Here is an 18,730-nt window from a genome sequence, read left to right as displayed (position 1 = left end):
ACATCTCAGAACTTTTAAGGGATAGTTTAGAGGGTTAGTGAAATACTTAGTTTTACATTTGTGTTTTGTGAATTATGAATTCCTAAGATTACTGTATTTTCCGGTGTATAAGACGACCCCCTAATTTTACAGTTAAAACATAGGTTTAGGCCTATATTCGCTGTATAAGACTACCCCCCACTTCCGAGGCAACACCAGTTCTTTTTTTTACTAGAACACAGTGTAGCTTCAGGTACAGAACTACAAAAAAAGTCTGCTCAGATTGGCCAGAGCCAGAGAGGCGGTCTATTAAAAAAGGGGTCGTCTTATACGCTGGAAAATACGGTACTCAGTTTGTTAACTTCTAAGGTTCACAATATTACAAAATAACAAAGTGGTATTGATTTTGTATTTGGCATGTATCATTGTAGCTATTTACAAAACATATTTGTCTTACTTATTACAATTAAAGCATATATTTTACATAAGCAGTGAATATAACTTGAACCATTTCCAGCTTAGTGGGTTAATTAATGGGTAGTGGGAGGTAAGGTAACAAACACCATCAGTTAAGCATTTTATTTCTTTCATTTAGGATAGTCAGTAAGTTAGTAATATGTTGCTTCCAGTAATGGGAACTGAGTAGCTAGAGGCAGAGTGTGTGAGTAATTGGTTGCTTTTTCACTTTGTATTATACTATGCTATTCAAATTTTAAACTGTGCGATTATTTTACTTTTGGAACAAGTGGAAGAAATTTAAAATTTGAAAATTGCTTTATTTATTTTAAACATGAGATAGTATAATGTTTTAGAAAGTACTGACACTTGAAGTTAGAAGTTATGATTTCAAATCCTGATGTCACCATTTCTTGGCCAGCTGGCTTTAGGTGAGGCATTACCTCTTTGAATTGCAGTCTCCTATTTGAAAATGGGCATGGATAATAGTTGCCCTGCTTATCTCTCAAGGTAATTGTGAGTTCTTATAGTAAACATATCTGAGAGGCATACACTCTGACAGATGCTGATAAGAAGACACATTTCCAGTCAGACCGTTCAGCTTTAAAGAGTGGAAGTAGACAAAAATTTAACCTATTGTGATAAATTCTGTGGTGCAGATAAATATATTATCAAGTTCCATAGAAAGGATCCACAGTGGCATCTTAGAAAGTGATAAAAATAGGGTTTGTGTGGTCCTTCTAGAATCCAAGGACATTTGAGTTAAGTTTTGAAGAATGAATGGGGTGGGAAAAGAGAATGAAGAGGGAGAGAAGGTATCCCAATCAGACAGCATCTCCAGCCCCATCTCATTTTATGTGTGTTTGTATGTAGCACATTTTTATGTGTTTTGTTAAGACAAAATATTGTAGCAGATTCTTCCTTAGTTTGCTGATTCCCAAAATCTTGACTATAATTATTGAAATATAGGAATAGTGAGAAATCATATTTGACTTTATAGTGACCACTAAAGAATTAATACAGAATGACTAAAACCTCCTGAATTTTACCCACATACATTTTACTATATAGACCATAAGCACTAAATCATCAGACTCCTATGTCAATCTTCAGTTCTTCCTCACTAAGGCACTAGTGAGAATTTTTTATTGTGGTGGCTGAGCAATTAGCTTCTAATTTGCAGTCCTCTTGTATTTTCCTAATGAATCAATTTTTCCTCCCTGCATCTTTCTTGGTATTTTTGTTCTAACATTCTTTTTTAAAAAAGTTAGTTCCTCTGTTTCTGGGGTCACGTTACTAAAATTCTTGGTCAAAAGTCTAAAATTCATTCAAATATAGTACTTTACTCTGATTTCTATAGAATACTTTCTACTGATATGTTTAACAGAAAAAACTTGTTGCCTACTTTACTTGTTAAGTCAAATAGCTTCTCTTCCCAATCTCGAATGCTTTGTTCCTCTTCACTGAGAAAGATATGAATTTTAAATTCATTTGACAAGAAGTTACTAACTTCTAAGTTGTAAGTGAATACACTTTTCCTGGTGCCATAGTGTTTACTTTGTAACACTATTAAAACATCTTACCCCCAGACTAATTTATAGACATTAATATTTACTTTATACTCACTTTAATGTAAGTGATTGTTTAGGGCAGTGGTCGGCAAACTCATTAGTCACCAGAGCCAAACATCAACAGTACAACCATTGAAATTTCTTTTGAGAGCCGAAAACCGACTTCTACGCATGGGCCACGAAGTTTCAATCGCACTGTATGTGCGCGCCTGTACGTAAGTGGTATTTTGTGGACACTCAAGGGGTCAAAGAGCCGCATGTAGCTCACGAGCCACAATTTGTTGACCACTAGTTTAGGGTAATTGATATTTTAATATTTAATATCCAGTATCCTGTGTTGTAGATGTACTTTATAAATTGAAAATGTGATATAGATAGAAGGTTGTATTATTTATTATGGATATTAGCCTTCTAGTAAATACCATGATTATTAAAAACAAAAACAAAATTTTTAAGTTTCACACTAATTTAGTTTTAATGTGAAATAAAGAACTTTTGCACAAAATTTATAGGGAATATTTCTTAATACAGTAGAAACATAAAATTAGGTATTGTATAGCAACTTTTCTCTTTACTTTTTTCATGTTTGTCTATGGGAAGAAAAATATAAAGTCTCTCAGCTTCTAAAGGATTAATTTAGAGTGAATTAGCCCAAAGTAAGAAAGCATTTCTGTATCTGCAGGAAAGTCTTGTACTGTTAATGATTGTCGATTCAGATGCTTTAAGTTCAAAGTAATAGAATATATGTGGCTTACGCTATAAGGATGTTTATCCTCTCATTACAGTAAGAAATCTGGAGGTAGGATGCTTTCAGAGTTGCTTAATTTAATAATTTAATGCCATTATCAAAGATTCAAGTTCTCTGACATCCAGAGTGACCTGTCCTTTTAGGCTGGATCTCTTCATGATCCCAAGGCACCTGCCACAAGTAGTAAACGTCATACACAGGTGATAATGTTCAGGGGAGGAAAGATAATTACACCTGCTTATATTGCATTTAGTAAAAATGACAACTTTCTCAGAAGCCTCAGCAGATGGCTCTTTTGTAATTTTGGCCAGAATTAGGTCACTTAAATCATGCCCAAACTATCACTTGTCAAAGAGAGTAAGACCATTATGATTGGCCTCTTCCCTTGAAGGACATGGCTTGTTGGATGATCATAGTCAAAATTATATTCTGTTGGCAAGCAAGAAGTGCTACTGGTTAGGCAAACAGCAATGCCCATTACATTTGAGTGCATTTTAACTTTTTTGTGTGTTCTAATGTCTGAGATTTACTTTAAAAAAGCTTATGATAGTGGCTAAGAGTATAAACTTTGGAATAAAACAGTTCTTTAGCACCTAATAGCTGTGAGAACTTGGATAAGCTCCATGAATTTCAATTTAGTTATAACTAAAATGGAACTCAGTGGTACCTATTTTATAGGGTTGTTTTGAGGATTAAATGACAGTACATGTAGCATGCTTTGATGTAGTATTTGGCTCGTAATAAATGATCAGTATGTGCTAACTGCTTTGGTTATCATATTTTAATTTTAGCTTATCTTGAATTATTCAAGCTTTTCCCTAAATCTACATATCATGTTCCATGAGATGCCAATATTGTAACTCTCTCTTCTTGAGTTGTATTAGTTGAAGTTCACCACAAGGCTAGTTTATAGAGTGTAGATTATATGATGGCCATTGGAAATGCTAAAATATCAGAAATCATTCATCCAACCTGACTTCTTTCATCAGTGTTGCTATCTGTCTTCAGCTTAATTTTCATTGGTATTATCATTTTGGCCAAAGTTTGTGAAATATGGTAGCTCATATTTTATTCATTTTGAAATATTGATAAATCCTAAGTCAGTTCTCTTTGAATCTAATGACTCTTAAAAACATTGTGGGGAGGCACTGTGAAATGGGAATAATACTTAAATAGGTGTTAAATAATACTTAAGTAAGTATGAAATGCAATAAAGTATACAAAAATCTGTTCATATTAGATCTTCAAAAAAAGTTTCTTCATCTCTCATACAATAAAAAAATCTCAAAAATATTGTTTGTTTCTTCAGAGACATGAGAGTTTGTCATCAGTTATGTCAGTAGAAGAGAACTGTATCAGTCAGTAAAAAGAAAATCGTATTAGGGATTTCAAACCTAGGAATTTAATACAGGAAATTAATTATACCATTGGTGATATAATTTTTATGAAAGGCTGAGGTTTCATTGGCTGACTAGCGTCATCTCAAATTTTCATGAGAAAAAAAATTGGTAGACATTGCTTAGATTAAAAAAACTTTAAAAACAAATTTAATTATTTCAAATAACTAGGGGAAAATGTATTTTACTTATAGGTCTATTCTAAAAGTTGAAAATAAATAAATAAATTCTAATTATATATCATTTAAAAAATATGATTTAGTACAGGATTACATTTCTTTCTCAGTGATCCTATGCTTCCCAAAGGAGATTATTCTTATAAATAAATGAATTTTCTTTTTAATCATTTACTTCATAATACAACCAGAACTCTGTGGGTGGGGTGTGCTTTTCCTGGAGTTTCTAAATGTCTTTCATTTTTTATTGAGAGAAAAACACACACACACATGAATGACTTTTCTTTGACCTTCTTACTCATTGTATATGTTCTTTAAAATCTATTCTATTCCTCTTTAAAGATGTTCCTATAAGACTCCTCACTAAGATTCTTATTTAGACTGATTGTTTTCCAGGCCTACAGTACAGTTTTAATCTTGGGATTTCTACATTTCCTTTCATAACAGTTGCATTATGTTGATCATGGTTTCTTTTCTTGATTTTCACCTTCAATTTGTGGGAATTCATTCTTAAATTTGTCAGAAAGGGGGCATATAGTAGTAAATAAACTTGAATTTTTATCTATCTAAATAAACCTCTGCTGGCCTATGATTTCTTTCATCAGTTATTTATATGACTGTCTTTTTCAGAGCTGAACTCACATACCCTCTCTTCAAAGTGGCCTTCTCTGACTTATTTTAAATTTCAAATCCTCTGTTTTATCAGTTCTTCTTCACTGTATTTTATTTTTGTAGCACTTTATCACAATCTCACATGCTATACATTTTACTTATGTATTGTCCTTATTTCCCCACCCAAAAGTCTAATGGAATAGACATGCACTTTTGTTCATGCTATATCCTTGGTACATAAAATCATGCCTGAGACTTAGTGGCCACTTAGTAAATAAGTACTGAGTGAGTTAGTGAATTTTTCCCTCACTACTTAGTTATAAATCTAGGTTATAAATAATTTTCTCTCTGAACTTTCAAGGGATTGCTTTCTTTCTTATCTTCTGGTATCTAGTGTTAGTAACATGAAATGTAATATCAATCTGACTTGTTTTCCTTTTATATATGACCTATTATTTTCTTTTTAAAAGCTTTAATATTCTTGGATCTCTGGAAATTTCCAACAACGTTTCCAACAATGTACAGAACCGTGGGGTGTTTTTTTTTGTTTGTTCCCCCCCACCCCCCCTGATTCTATTAGGAAATTCTTTCAATTAATATTGTTGTTCTTTTTCCAGCTCTGGGAAATTTTGTTTTATTTATTATTGATTTTTGAGAGAAAAACATTGGTTGGTTGCCTCCTGTACATGCCGAACTAGCAAGCTGGGTATATGCCCTGACCAGGAATTGAACCTACCATGTTTTAGTGTATAGGACAATACTCCATTCAACTGAGCCACACTGGCCAGTGATAGGAAAAATTTTTTTTTTTTAATCTTCCCTTGCCCTTTTTTTTTTTTTTTTTAAATATATTTTTATTGGTTTTTGTACAGAGAGGAAGGGAGAGAGATAGAGAGTCAGAAACATCGAAGAGAGAGTCATCGATCAGCTGCCTCTTGCACACCCCCTACTGGGGATATGCCCGCAACCAAGGTACATGCCCTTGACCAGAATCGAACCTGGGACTTTAGTCCACAGGCCAATGCTCTATCCACTGAGCCAAACCAGTTTCAGCTTCCCTTGCTTTTTTTCTGTATTCTTATTGGATATCAGATTTACTGTATTCTTTTCTCTTGATGTTTCATTTTCCTTATTTTTCTCTTTATAATTTGACATCTCTTTAATGTAAATTTTTATATGCTTATTAATGTTTAAACAGAGAAATCTGGCTTACTGTTGTTGTTTTTTGTTTTGTTTTTTGTTTTGTTTTTTACTAAAATGAAATACCAAGTAGTAGGGTAAAATAGGATAGATTGATTTAATATTTGTTTATTACCAACAATAATGAATGACAGAGGTGGCTTATCATAGCAGGAAAAGGAAGTATTCATCAGTAAATGATCACTGGTTTACTAGTAAAGAACTTAGTCTTATTTCTCATCAGGCATGATTATTTTAAATATTTTATAGTAAGAAAACATTACACACTCACAAAATTGATGAGTAGGGATGGGAATGTTCATCACAGTATTTATAATATGGGGCTTTCCTAAATGTCTGATAGGACACCTTAATAAGTTGTGTATCAATATTATTAAAATGCTTTGTAGCCACTAAAAGCTATATTTTCAAAAGAATGTTTAATGACATTGAAAATTATACATTATCTTATTTATAAATATATGTATATTTGTATTTATATATTAATTTTTACACATACATGTTTAAAGAGAAAGACAAATGAAAAATAATGCTAATACAGGTCCATAATCGCTTCTATGAAACCCTTGAGCCCATGTGTATTTCTGAATTTCAGATTTTTTCAGGTTTTGAAACAGTTACATGAGCATTTACATAGTAGAATTTAGAGAAGTACTATAATCAAACATTAATATTTCTATAGTAAGACCTGTACTATTCACATTTATTTAGTAGGCTACATAAAGTAGCTTCATGTCATTTGAGGACACATTTTGCTGCTAAGTGAGTTTGTGCCAAACTTAATTTAGACTTTTTCTATTTTTTTTTTAACTTTTATTTCAGAATTATGTGCATTTTGGATCAGTAGTACTTAATTTGAGCAATGAAATTTTGAATGAATTTTAAGGTTTTATTCATTATAATTTTTATATAGTTCTGTATTTATAGAAACATGTATGTTTGTTACAGAAAACAATATTTTAGTAGCAGATTTTTAAATTGTGACTGTATATACTTAATTGAATTAAATTTTCTTATTAAATCTTAGCCTTCTCTAGAGTTAGGAATAAGGGCTAAATTCATCAGAAGAGACTCATTCATTATTCAGAAAATACTTATCCAGTAATTATATTAGACCAGTGGTCAGCAAACTGTGGCTCTTAAGCCACATGCGGCTCGCAAGCCACGGTTTCTGTTGACTGAGTTTGCCAACCACTGTATTAGACATTTAGACAGACATGAGCAGAGAAGGAAGATTGGCCAGGTACAAAACATCACCAGGTTGAAAAGCCTCCAGTATCTAGCAACCAGCAAAACCGGGAAATACAGATCTCACCCCTAGGTTGACCTTTCCTACCTTTGCATATCACTGGTCATTCAATTTAGACCCTATGATCTTTCATATCACTAATCATGCGGTCAGGCCCTCCCCTGACTTTTCCTCCTCTGATGTCGCTAGTCATGTGATAGACCCCCTTAGAGGAAGAACAAGGAACCTAGAGAATAGCCTCATAAGACTACCATACAAGCCCTTGCACCACTACCCTCTTAAGCATTAAGCCCTCAGAACAATGAGATTCTGACCCACAATAATCTTAGGAACAAAGCCTTAGGTCAGAGACAGAGTTTTGGTCAAATTAGAGATAACATCTAGGCCTTAGTTATGTTTTAGCTCCAGGCCCAGAAAAGCAGCAAGGCCAGCTGAGATGACCAGCTGATGATTAATGACCCTCTGCCCTAATCCCGACCTATTATCGGGTCTAGTAATAATTAATGTCGTTTTTTTACATTCGTTTAAAATCTTGCTTGGCATTGACTTGTATTGACATAACCTTCAAACACGTGGTATCTACAGAACGTGTGAAGTGCAATTAACAAGTTTTGCTTGAAAAAGTTTGTGTTTGGTTTGGTTTGGTTTTTGTTGCAAAACTAGGGCTAAGAAGATGGCGGATGAAGAGCATATTCGGCACTGCATGCTTTACGAGTTCCAATTAGGAAGAAAAGCAAGTGAGGCTGCAAAAAACATCTGTAGTGCTCTTGGTCAAGATGCAGTTAGCGCCAGAAAATGCCAGCGTTGGTTTGAGAAAGTTCGCGAGGGAAATTTTTCGTTAGATGACAAGAGTGGTCGAGGCCGTGTGTCCAGTTTTGATCAAGAAGCTCTTCAAGCTCTTTTGGTGCAAAATCCTCCAATTACCCAACAAGAGCTTGCGACAACTTTAAATTGTTCACAAAAAACAATTTCCAATCAATTGCTTGCACTTGGCAAAGTCCAAAAGTTTGGAAAATGGGTTCCTCATGAGTTGACCGACAACAACCGTAATCAAAGAGTCACAATTTGCAGTTCGCTCCTCTCTCGTCAAAACCGTTTGCCGTTTTTAGAGCAAATTGTTACCAGAGATGAAGAATGGGTGCAGTATGTTAATTTGAAAAGGCGGCCTCAATGGTTGGACAAAAATGAGGCTCCGCAGCCCACACCAAAACCTGACTTGCATGCGAAAAAAGTGATGTGTGTTTGGTGGAATTTTAAGGGAATTCTTCATTATGAACTTTTACCATCTAACCAAACCATTACAAGTGCAGTGTATAGTGCTCAATTGGAAAGATTAGCCCAAGCTTTAAGAGAAAAAGAACCCGCGCTGATTAATCGGAAGGGCGTAATTCTTCACCACGATAACGCACGACCGCATACTGCAAGAATCACTACTGAAAAACTGCGCCAGTTGGAATGGGAAGTTCTCCCTCAACCTGCATATTCTCCTGATATTGCCCCTTCCGATTACCATTTGTTTCGTTCTTTGCAAAACTTTCTTCTTGGAAAAAAATTTAATAATGAAGAATGCCTCAAAAATGCATTGACCCAATTTTTTGCATCAAAATCACAAGAATTTTACAACAGAGGGATTAAAATGCTTCCTGAGCGTTGGGCACAAGTAGTAGAAAACAACGGCAACTATATTGTTGATTAAATTTTGTTGTATTGTTTAAATAAATTCGATTTAAAAAAAGTATTAGAAAACGACATTAATTATTACTAGACCTAATAGTAGAGACCATGAAAGGACACAACTGGAAAAGCTGATGAATATTCTATTTGAGATCTTCTGAGACACCTCCCCTAAGGTCCCTTACCTTTAAGGAGAGGATAAAAACTCTCAGGACTGAGGACCCCAGTGCAAGTGCTCTCTAGCTCGCTAGCTCTAGAACTGCTCATACCTCTTCCTTCAGGTGTGTCTGTTTGCTTTCTTTCTCCTAAGCTCCAAGGGCTCTTCTTTTGCCTCTATCACTTTTTTTCCTGAGCTGGCTCAACTTCTTCCATAGCTCACTTCTGCCTCTGTAACTTTCTAACTAAACCTTTGCTTATATTTGAGTCTTGACACTGAATTCTTTCTTAGCCAAAACTCAATTACAATATCCTGGTTGTTGAACCAAGGTCCAATCACTGGTAACATTCTTGTGCTGTTTCACCACCAACAGTAATTACTGTTCTAATAAATTAATATTTCAAACCATTTAATACCATTTCACACTCTTCTTATTGTCAGAAATTTAATAATTTTTTAATGATCAGAAAACTTTATTTTTAATGAACACATAGCCAAATAGACATAGACTGTGACTATAGCAGACTTTGGTATAGTATATACTTGATAAGAAACTTAATAATTTTTACAATTACAGTTGTTTACAATGATGAAAGGAAGATATAGGAAATTTTATATATTGCAGGTTCAGAATTAATTGATATCACCCTTTTGGAAAGCAATTTTTTTTTAAAGATTTTTAAATTGATTTTTAGAGAGAGAGGAAGGAAGGGGGGGAAAGTGAAATGTCAATGTGAGAGAGAAACATTAATTGGCTGCTTCTTGCACACCTCCAACCAGGGATTGAGCCCAAACCTTGGCATGTGCCCTGATGGAATCAAACCAAAGACCTTGCATTGCGTGGGATAATGCCCAACCAACTGAGCCACACTGGCCAGGGCTATACTTTTATATTAAAATTTATGTAACCAGAATTAGGGGAGGTTGAGCTGTTATGGTTAATCTAATTTTGGTTATCTAAAGGAATAATCAGTAGAACTTTGTATTGCTCTATTCTTTATTGTTTAAAATCTGCCTGATCTATATCAATACCTTTCTTGCTTTTAGTAAATAAATACTTGTTTGTTTCTATTACTTGTCCGTGAAAGAACCATGTCTAAACTATCTATCCCAGTTTCTCACACAAGGAAGGTCAGGCATCAAATAAGGTGTACAGTGAATTCTTGTCAAACAATTCAGTTGTTGAAAATAATCTAATATTTCTTTGTTTTGGATTTGGCATGCACTATACTGATTTTTTTTTTTCTTGTAAGCTGTGCTTTTATATTATGTTCTTTCAAGTAAATGTATAAAAGTTTGGAAAACATTTAAAAGCAAGACAGAAATGTTAGTACATAATAATTTTGAGTGTTATTTTTACATTGTAAATACAGTAGTTATAATGGGATATGTTTTTTCATTAAAACTTTAAGAATTGGCCCTCCTAGTATGGCTTGGAGATTGAGCCTCCACCTATAAACCAGGAAGTCACAGTTTGATTCCTGGTCAGGGCACATGCCCAGGTTGTGGGCGTAAACCCCAGTAGGCCGATCAATGATCCTCTCTCTTCATTGAAGTTTCTATCTCTCTTTCCCTCTCCCTTCCTCTCTGAAATCAATAAAAATATATATTTTAAAAATTTAAGAATTGCATGTTTTGACAGATTGCATTTGCTTTAGCTAAGTGTAGGTAGGACTTATGGGCATGGAGATCAAACATAAATGGATAAAAAGTTTTTCTTCTTCCTTCTCCCCATCTACACTTTGGTATTTTAAGTGTTTTATATTTATATAGTTTCTTTATTTGTTGTGGTCTCTTTGATAGAATTAATTCTCTGAAAAGTTTTTGGCTTATTTTTAGATTGGCCAAAGAAAAAATGATGTATGAAAAAGAAGCAAAACAACAAGAAGAAAAGATTGAAAAAATGAAAGCTGAAGATAGTGAAAATTATGCCCTTAAAAAGCAGGTAAGTCCTGCCACATCCTCTGTGCTCCCATAACACCTTATTTATTCCAACGATTGCATTTATTAAATATTCATTCTAGGCTAACAAAAATAGAGGCTATAAGGGGAACTTCCTCATATGCCCACCACAAAATTTATCAACCTACCTACATCTGTACCCATATCACCTTCTTTCGTATTAGAGAGAAATGCATGCCTTAGCCCTGGTTACAGCCATTAGTGACATTGTTATCACTACTTTCCCTCATGTAACCTCGACAGCATTTGGCACAGTAACCACTTTCTCCTTGACACACACTTGTATCTTGGCATCTTTAATAGAATAGTCTCCTGGCTTTCTTTCTATTACACTGCCAATATTCCTCAATTACTGAAACTTTTTCCTCTCTCCCTCCTCATCCACTTATTTATCTACCCCACCTCTACACACACATACACACACACATTTTATTTTAAACCTTTAAGATTTCTAAAATCCCTCTCTATGTAATCTCCCACCCTCCCGTAAATTTAAGTGCCATCTTTATGCCCATTTATTCATTCAACAGATAGTTATTGATTTATACAATTCCAGGTACTCTTTTAGTCATGAAGTTAAAAACAGTAACACAACAAACAAAATTCCCCAAACCCTAGTGCCAATATTTCCCACATTTACATCCCTGGGCCTGACCACCCCAGATATACATATATCAAAAAGCTATATCATCTCTCTTATTTTCCTCCACAATTGAAAATGCTTACTTTCACCCATCCAGATTCCCAAATCAAGAATTTAGTGGGTCCTTTCTTGATACCTCTCTCTCTTTCTAATAACGACATCTAATAAACATCAAGTCCTGTTTCTTATTCCCTCTATTTCTTTTTACTGCCACTCCTAGTCCAGTTCACTATCATCTCTTGCTTATACTATTGCAAAAGCCTCCTAGTTGGCATACCTGTTTGTCTCTTGACACCCTCTTTTCCTTCTCTACCAAAACACACAGGTTGATCTCTTCAAATTCACTTCTCCTTTAAAATCTAAAGTCCAGTGCATTGAAAATAAAATTCAAATGACACTAGGAAAAAAGAAAGTAGGAACAAATTTATACAGATTAATCTCAACATTTATATTTTAATTCAGCTTTATGAACTCTGTGGTTTTCACCCTATAAATTATGTTACAAATGATAGTAGTGCACTCTTAATCCAGACTTAATTTTGCAAGCATCATCACTTAAAGTGGATTTTTTTGTAGGTAGTTGCTTTTTGTGGTGCAAAAGGAATGCAGTGGCACCTGAAACATCTTCTTTCCTAAGCTATCCAGGAAGAAAACCTTCTTATTTTCTCTAGCTTCTAGGAGAGCCTTCCTTCCTCTGTGTGTGTACATAGCAAAAGACATTTGTGAGTCAGTTATTCATGAATTGGGGAGGATTTGAAAACATGTAAATATAGTCTGTCCCCAAATATGTTGACCTTGATGAACTAACAGCTCTTCAAATCCTACAAATCTTCAGAAGATTTACATATGGATTATAACTTTTTGATTCTTAAAATAATCATGGTTAAGTGCTTTTTAAATATATACTCCCATATATATTCATATCATTTTTGTACCTCTCTCACTTTAATGCCTCTATTGTTTTCTCACATTTAATGAAAAATAACAATAGTATATATAATTCATCTAGATTCTTCTTGGATCAAAGAAATTGGGCAGATTTTTCCAAGTGTGTAACTAGTGGCCTCATTTATATCACCATTAATCTATTTCACAATAGCCCTGGTTTTGCTCAGTGGATAGAGTGTCGGCCTATAGGCTCAAGGGTCCCGGGTTCAATTCTGGTCAAGGGCACATGCCTGGGTTGCGGGCTCAATCCCCCGTAGTAGGAATGCAGGAGGATGCCAATCAATGATTCTCATCATTGATGTTCTATCTCTCCCTCTTCTTTCCTCTCTGAAATCAATAAAAATAAATATATTTTTTTAAATAGCCCTGTAGTTAGAATAGGAGTTGTAAGTTACATGGAATGGGGAATAAACGTGTTCCTTTACTAAATTAAATTCTTCAAATAATGTCACATCTGTCTTATTTCATTTGAATTTATATATTGATCATCTTTTAAATGAATTATTGCTTGATATAGGTAAGGATTAACTCTATTGAATCCTGATTCTAATTGTTACTTAAAAATATTGGCCACTTACTGGTTATATCATTGATTACATATTCAGATATACAAGGGAAAATTTTTTGTTCAAAAGTTCTTTTTATACTCATTCATGTTAAACTTCTTCTGTCACAGTGCTCATGGTTTATAACATGATTTTTTGGATTCCTACTCTACCTAGTACTCAAAAATACCATCCCATATCTATTTACAGAACAATAAATTTTTCTGTTTGCTATTGTCAACCTGCAAGGTATACAGTGCCATTTGCAGTTTTGTTTCAGAGTCTCATGAAACCTGTCTTTAGCCCAACCCAAAGCTTTCACAAGCTTTCTCAATTTCCTTTTGTTAGCTTTAGCTATAATGTGGCCAGCCATTCATGTTTTGTATTATATGTAGCTCGAGTTGCATTGCCAGAAGCATTGCTCTATTCTTGATTGCCTAGGACTTTAAGGTCAATAGTAGTCTCTTGTCATTTGCTATACTCCTCCTAGAAAATATCAAGGAAGCCAAGTGCTGCATTTTGTGTGTTCTGTAGTCTTCTCCCTGTATTTCCTCCTCTTCTGAGTTAAATGCTGTCCTCAGCCACTTCTCACTACCTTGACTCTTCTCTTTCTTGGATCCATTTTGCTCTGGTTTCCCTGAGTCTTCTGAACTGGCCCTGTATTATAACATGCATGTATGATGTTGTCAGTCAAACTTCTTACCTGAAATTGTTTGTCAAAATTGGTTTTTCCTGAACTAGGCCTAATTTTGGTTCTTTTAAAATAAGTAACTAGGTAGAATTTTTAGGACTCAAGAGGCAAAAATATCAGTCAGAGTTATTCGACTATGCTTTTCTTTTCTGGCTAAACAGTATTACATAACATTCAAATATTGTCCAAATTAATTTTAGCTCTCCAGTTTTCATATACTTCTTTTTCTTCAGCCTTCTCCTCAATCCTCAATTAGAGATAGGTACAGATGATTTGCCTTCAACCAAGGAAGGTATTCTGGTCTTTTTTTTTTTTTCTTTAAACTTCTCCTAGAACAGAAATGGTTGGCTAATAATGACATATCTTTTATTTCACCTGAGACTACTCATTTATTTTCCAGAAGTAATAGTAAAAAGATAAATTGGTACAATATTTCAACTAAGATTTCTCAAAACACTTTGCAATTATTATATACTAGAGGCCCAATAAACGAATTTATGCATGGTGGGGTCTGGCTGGCCTGGCCCCAGTTGGAATGATTCGGGGCCAGGCCTGTCAGGAGGGGACGGCAGGAGGTTGGCCGGCTGGCTCGCCCCCTATTAGGGTAGGAGGGGGGTGATCAGGGTCTCAGCCCATCCTCCTCGCCTCCTCTCAGCCCCCTTACCCCACCCCAGCCCCTGATCTCCTGTCTGCCAGCAGCCCTGCTCCCACTGTTGGCCCCACTCACACCCACTGATGGCACAGAACAATTGGGTCCAGAGCAAGCAGCAGGTGTGAGCAGGGCTGGTGCTGTCAGCAGGTATGAACCGTGGCTGCTGCCCCAATCACCCCTCAGGAGCAGGAGAATGTGGCAAAGCCCTCAGGGGCAATTGGGGCCAGCAGCTACCACTTGCACCCGCTGACAGAGCCAAGCAATCGGGATTGACACCAGGCACCAGCAGGGGGTGCCAGTGGCAGCTCCAGCACCAGCTGCAGGTGCAAGTGAGGCTGGTGCATGTGGGCAGTGGGTGTGAGGTCGGCTCCAGTGCCATCAGTGTGGGCGAGTAGCAGTTGTTGGCCCTGATTGCTGCTCAGGAGCGGGGGGAGGTAGAGAAGCACTGAGGGGCGATCAGGACCAGCAGCCGCTGCTCACACCTGCTGATGGCGCTGAGCGATCAGGGTCAGCGCTGGGCACCAGCAGTGGGTGTGAACAGGGCCAGAGCCAGCAGCAGGACTGGAGCGCACGAGCAAAGAATTTTCAGTAAACACCAGAGGCTCGCCCCGATGATAGCAACTGGAGCTCTGCTTTGGTCTGGCGCCACTACTCACCTGCTCAATCATCCCACCACGGCCAGCACCCACCATGTTCTGCATGCACTCCCTGGTGGTCAGCGCACATCATAGCTACCAGTTGTTTAGTTCCACTGTCCAGTCTATTTGCATATTAGGGAGATAGATAGATAGATAGATAGATAGATAGATAGATAGATAGATAGATAGATGCATAGATGCATAGATGCATAGATACCGGTAGATAGATAACCATTTTACCACCAAATAAAAGGAAAGACTTAACTATTGTTCAGTAATCTCTTCACTTATTTACAGTTCAATTTGGCAAACTTAGTGTAGTTACCATTGGTTCCGGAAGCAGTCAGTGTACAATATTAAAGTGTCTATAGATTATCATAGGTATAGCCAACCCTGGGTGAGTGAGCTGGATCATTAAAGAAGCTAGAAACCTTATCCCAATCAAGTAATTGCTAAAGAACTTAACCTTAGCCAGATTGTTTCATAGAACACTTCTTTCTGGAAAACAAAAGAAGGATCTGCCAATTACGGCTTTCTTTTTCCAATTTGTATAAAATTGTATAAAATCAAACGATTTTAAAAGAAATTGATAAGATTTTAGCTCAGAGTTTATTCATTGTTATAATCTGAGCCTTGCTAAGCTTCCCATAATTTTCATTTGATCTGAATAACTTCCATAAAAAATTTGTAATTTGTTTTAAAAACAAGACAGAAGGACTGCATCCTGTTGCATTCCCTGAGGGTTCCTTGTACCTCCCAATCTGTGTCAAGATCCTGACTTAACTCCAATCTCGTCATAGTCAGCATTAGAATAAACTGGCAGTTTATTCAGATATTTTCAGCAGAGGCACCATTCATTTGAGTGACTTCCTCCCAAAGGGAACACTTTGAAAGGTAATACTCATTTAGCTTAGTAAAGGTGTTTTGAGGGTGTCTTTACTACTATATAATCACACTTTATATACTGTCTTTTAAAATTATTTCTGACAGTTGTAATTCATTGTTATGAGGTAAAGTATATGATTTATGACCTTGCTAGAAATGTGGTTGGTTTATGGACTCCAAATCATTGTCATCACTTTACTGGAAGCCTTTGGCTCCCTGTGGCATGTTCTTATAGAAGCAGTGTCAAATGTTCGTTTTCGTGTTTATGCTCCTATCCTGGATTGGAAGATGGAGACCTTCTCTTTTTCATCTTTGTATCCACTGTACCTGGTGTTCTACAGCTATATAGGCTGCTTAATGAATGGATTGGAGCTGGTGTACAGGAAAGACTGAACTTTGTCTTCACATAGGTCAGACTCTCATTTTCATAAACTGTTTGATGATTCTTGCTCTGTAAGAATGGATAAAATAATAATGAGTAGAAGTTATTTTGGATAGCATTGTTTAAAGCTTATTTCAGTGACAACTTACTAAAGCTTTTAAAAAGTTTGCAAGTATACATTTTGGCTTATCATATGTTTGACCTAATTCTTTCTATTTGTTTCATCTTGTTTAATTTCTATAAACTATTCTCAAGGGAAGTCCATAGGGGAGGAAATATGAATGGCTTACCTAATGAAATGTGCCAGCCACTGATTTTTTTCACATGTATTCAAACTAACCAGATAAAAATAATTTAGTGACAGCAATTAAATATCTAAGCATTTTATGCTTAGCTGTGAAGTAAAGTAACAATTCTACATTTGAAAATTTTAACCTGTGCTTTATTAGTAAAAGAATTACAAGTTCAGCAACAAATTTTCCCTGAGAAAATGTGGACAGAGCATCTGTGTATATTATAATTCTGAATTTTTTTTCAGTGTGAGCTATGACAGAACTGTTGGTTGGGGAAAGGAAGGAGGGTACTGGGACTTCTTAAAGTTTCTGTTAAATATAGTATGATTACCATTACATTTTCTTTTTTATTTTATATGAGTTAGGTAATAAAGCTTCTTCCTTTTTTGTTGTTGTTGTTGTTGTTATTAATTCTTATCCACAGATATTTTTCTATTGATTTTTAAAGAGAGTGGGAGGGGATGTGAGGGCGATCTGGCTGCGATATCTGTCACCCCATTGATCGCCAGGGTTGATTCGGCTGATCTGGCTGGCTAGGCGGGTGTCCCCCTCCTCCCTCACCAATCCATGTGCGTCCCTCCCAAAGCTGCGCGCTCGGTCGAAGAGGACGACTTTTCCCCAAGAGGAGAGGACCGGTCTTCGGTCAAGGGTATACGAGTAGCTGCGCTCCTCTGCTAGAACCTCCAAACAAGCGCTAAAGAGAGTGGGAGGGAGAGAGGTGGAGAGAGAGAGAGCATTGATGTGAGAGCGAGACATCAATTGGTTGCCTCCCCCATGCTCTGACGGGCTGGGAATCGAACCTACAACGAGGTATATCGGCTTTGACCAAAATAGAATCCATGACACTTCAGTGTGCCAGCCAATGCTCTAACCCAGTGGCTCTCAACCTTCCTAATGCCGCGGCCCTTTAATACGGTTCCTCATGTTGTGGTGACCCCCAACCATAAAATTGTTTTCGTTGCTACTTCATAACTGTAATTTTGCTATTGTTAATGAATTGTAATGTAAATATCTGGATTTTCCGATGGTCTTAAGCTCTACAGCAGCGGTTCTCAACCTGTTAAGACGATCGGAAAACATAGATATTTACATTACGATTCATTAACAATAGCAAAATTACAGTTATGAAGTAGCAACGAAAACAATTTTATGGTTGGGAGTCACCACAACATGAGAAACTGTATTAAAGGGCCGTGGCATTAGAAAGGTTGAGAACCACTGCTCTAACCACTGAGAAACACCAACCAGGGCCAACCATGAATTTTTGGAAATAAATACTTAAAAGATCTGTGTCTCTTTCTGAGAATAGTTTAAGGAAATGTAGTTTCTTCCCCACTTTAGGTAAAAAACTTACTTGAGGTCCAACATCTGAAACTAACTTATTTACCCTCTTATTGATTGGTTTTCCCAGTCATTGATTTGATTTTTTTTATTTATGATTTTACATATTACCGTCCAGATTTGAATGATTTGAAGTCCAGAAGTATCTGCTGGGATACATATTCCTGTATTTAGTTCTGTAGTGTCTGTCTTCAGGAGGAATAGGCAGAAGTTCAGGTTCAGAGGGGTGCCAGGTTGGTAATTTGGCTCAAACTACATGGGGAGAATAATCTGTCTCCTAAAATGAAGCACAAGGATAAGTAATAACTTTTTATGCATGATAAGCATCAAAAATATGAACCTGCTGGTCTTTGCTTTTCATTTTTCTTTACCTCTGTCTTTCAGTGAGAACCTCCTGCAGTGTGCACACAATGTGATCAATAACTCAATAACTTTTTTCATGCAGTAATTATCTCCATGTGATATTATCTGAACACTGTTTTTCTTTATTACTCAAAAGATGCAGGAGATATTTATATAACCAGCTGATCC

The 18,730-nt window shown here is 36.1% G+C and overlaps 1 protein-coding gene across 1 annotated transcript in view; it reads left to right on the top strand.

Moving 5' to 3' along the window:
- TBCA (tubulin folding cofactor A) overlaps window positions 1-18,730 on the top strand; it is a 51,469-nt gene that overhangs the window by 30,019 nt on the left and 2,720 nt on the right. The window contains exon 2 of the mRNA XM_084881297.1: window positions 11,059-11,164. Coding sequence (XP_084737423.1) covers window positions 11,059-11,164 — 106 coding nt within the window. The remainder of the gene's footprint in view (window positions 1-11,058; window positions 11,165-18,730) is intronic.

This window comes from Pipistrellus hanaki (genome assembly GCF_964339955.1).
Source record: "Pipistrellus hanaki genome assembly, chromosome: 4".
In the NCBI taxonomy this organism is placed as follows: Eukaryota; Metazoa; Chordata; class Mammalia; order Chiroptera; family Vespertilionidae; genus Pipistrellus; species Pipistrellus hanaki.
This window is presented reverse-complemented; position numbering and strand designations above follow the sequence as displayed.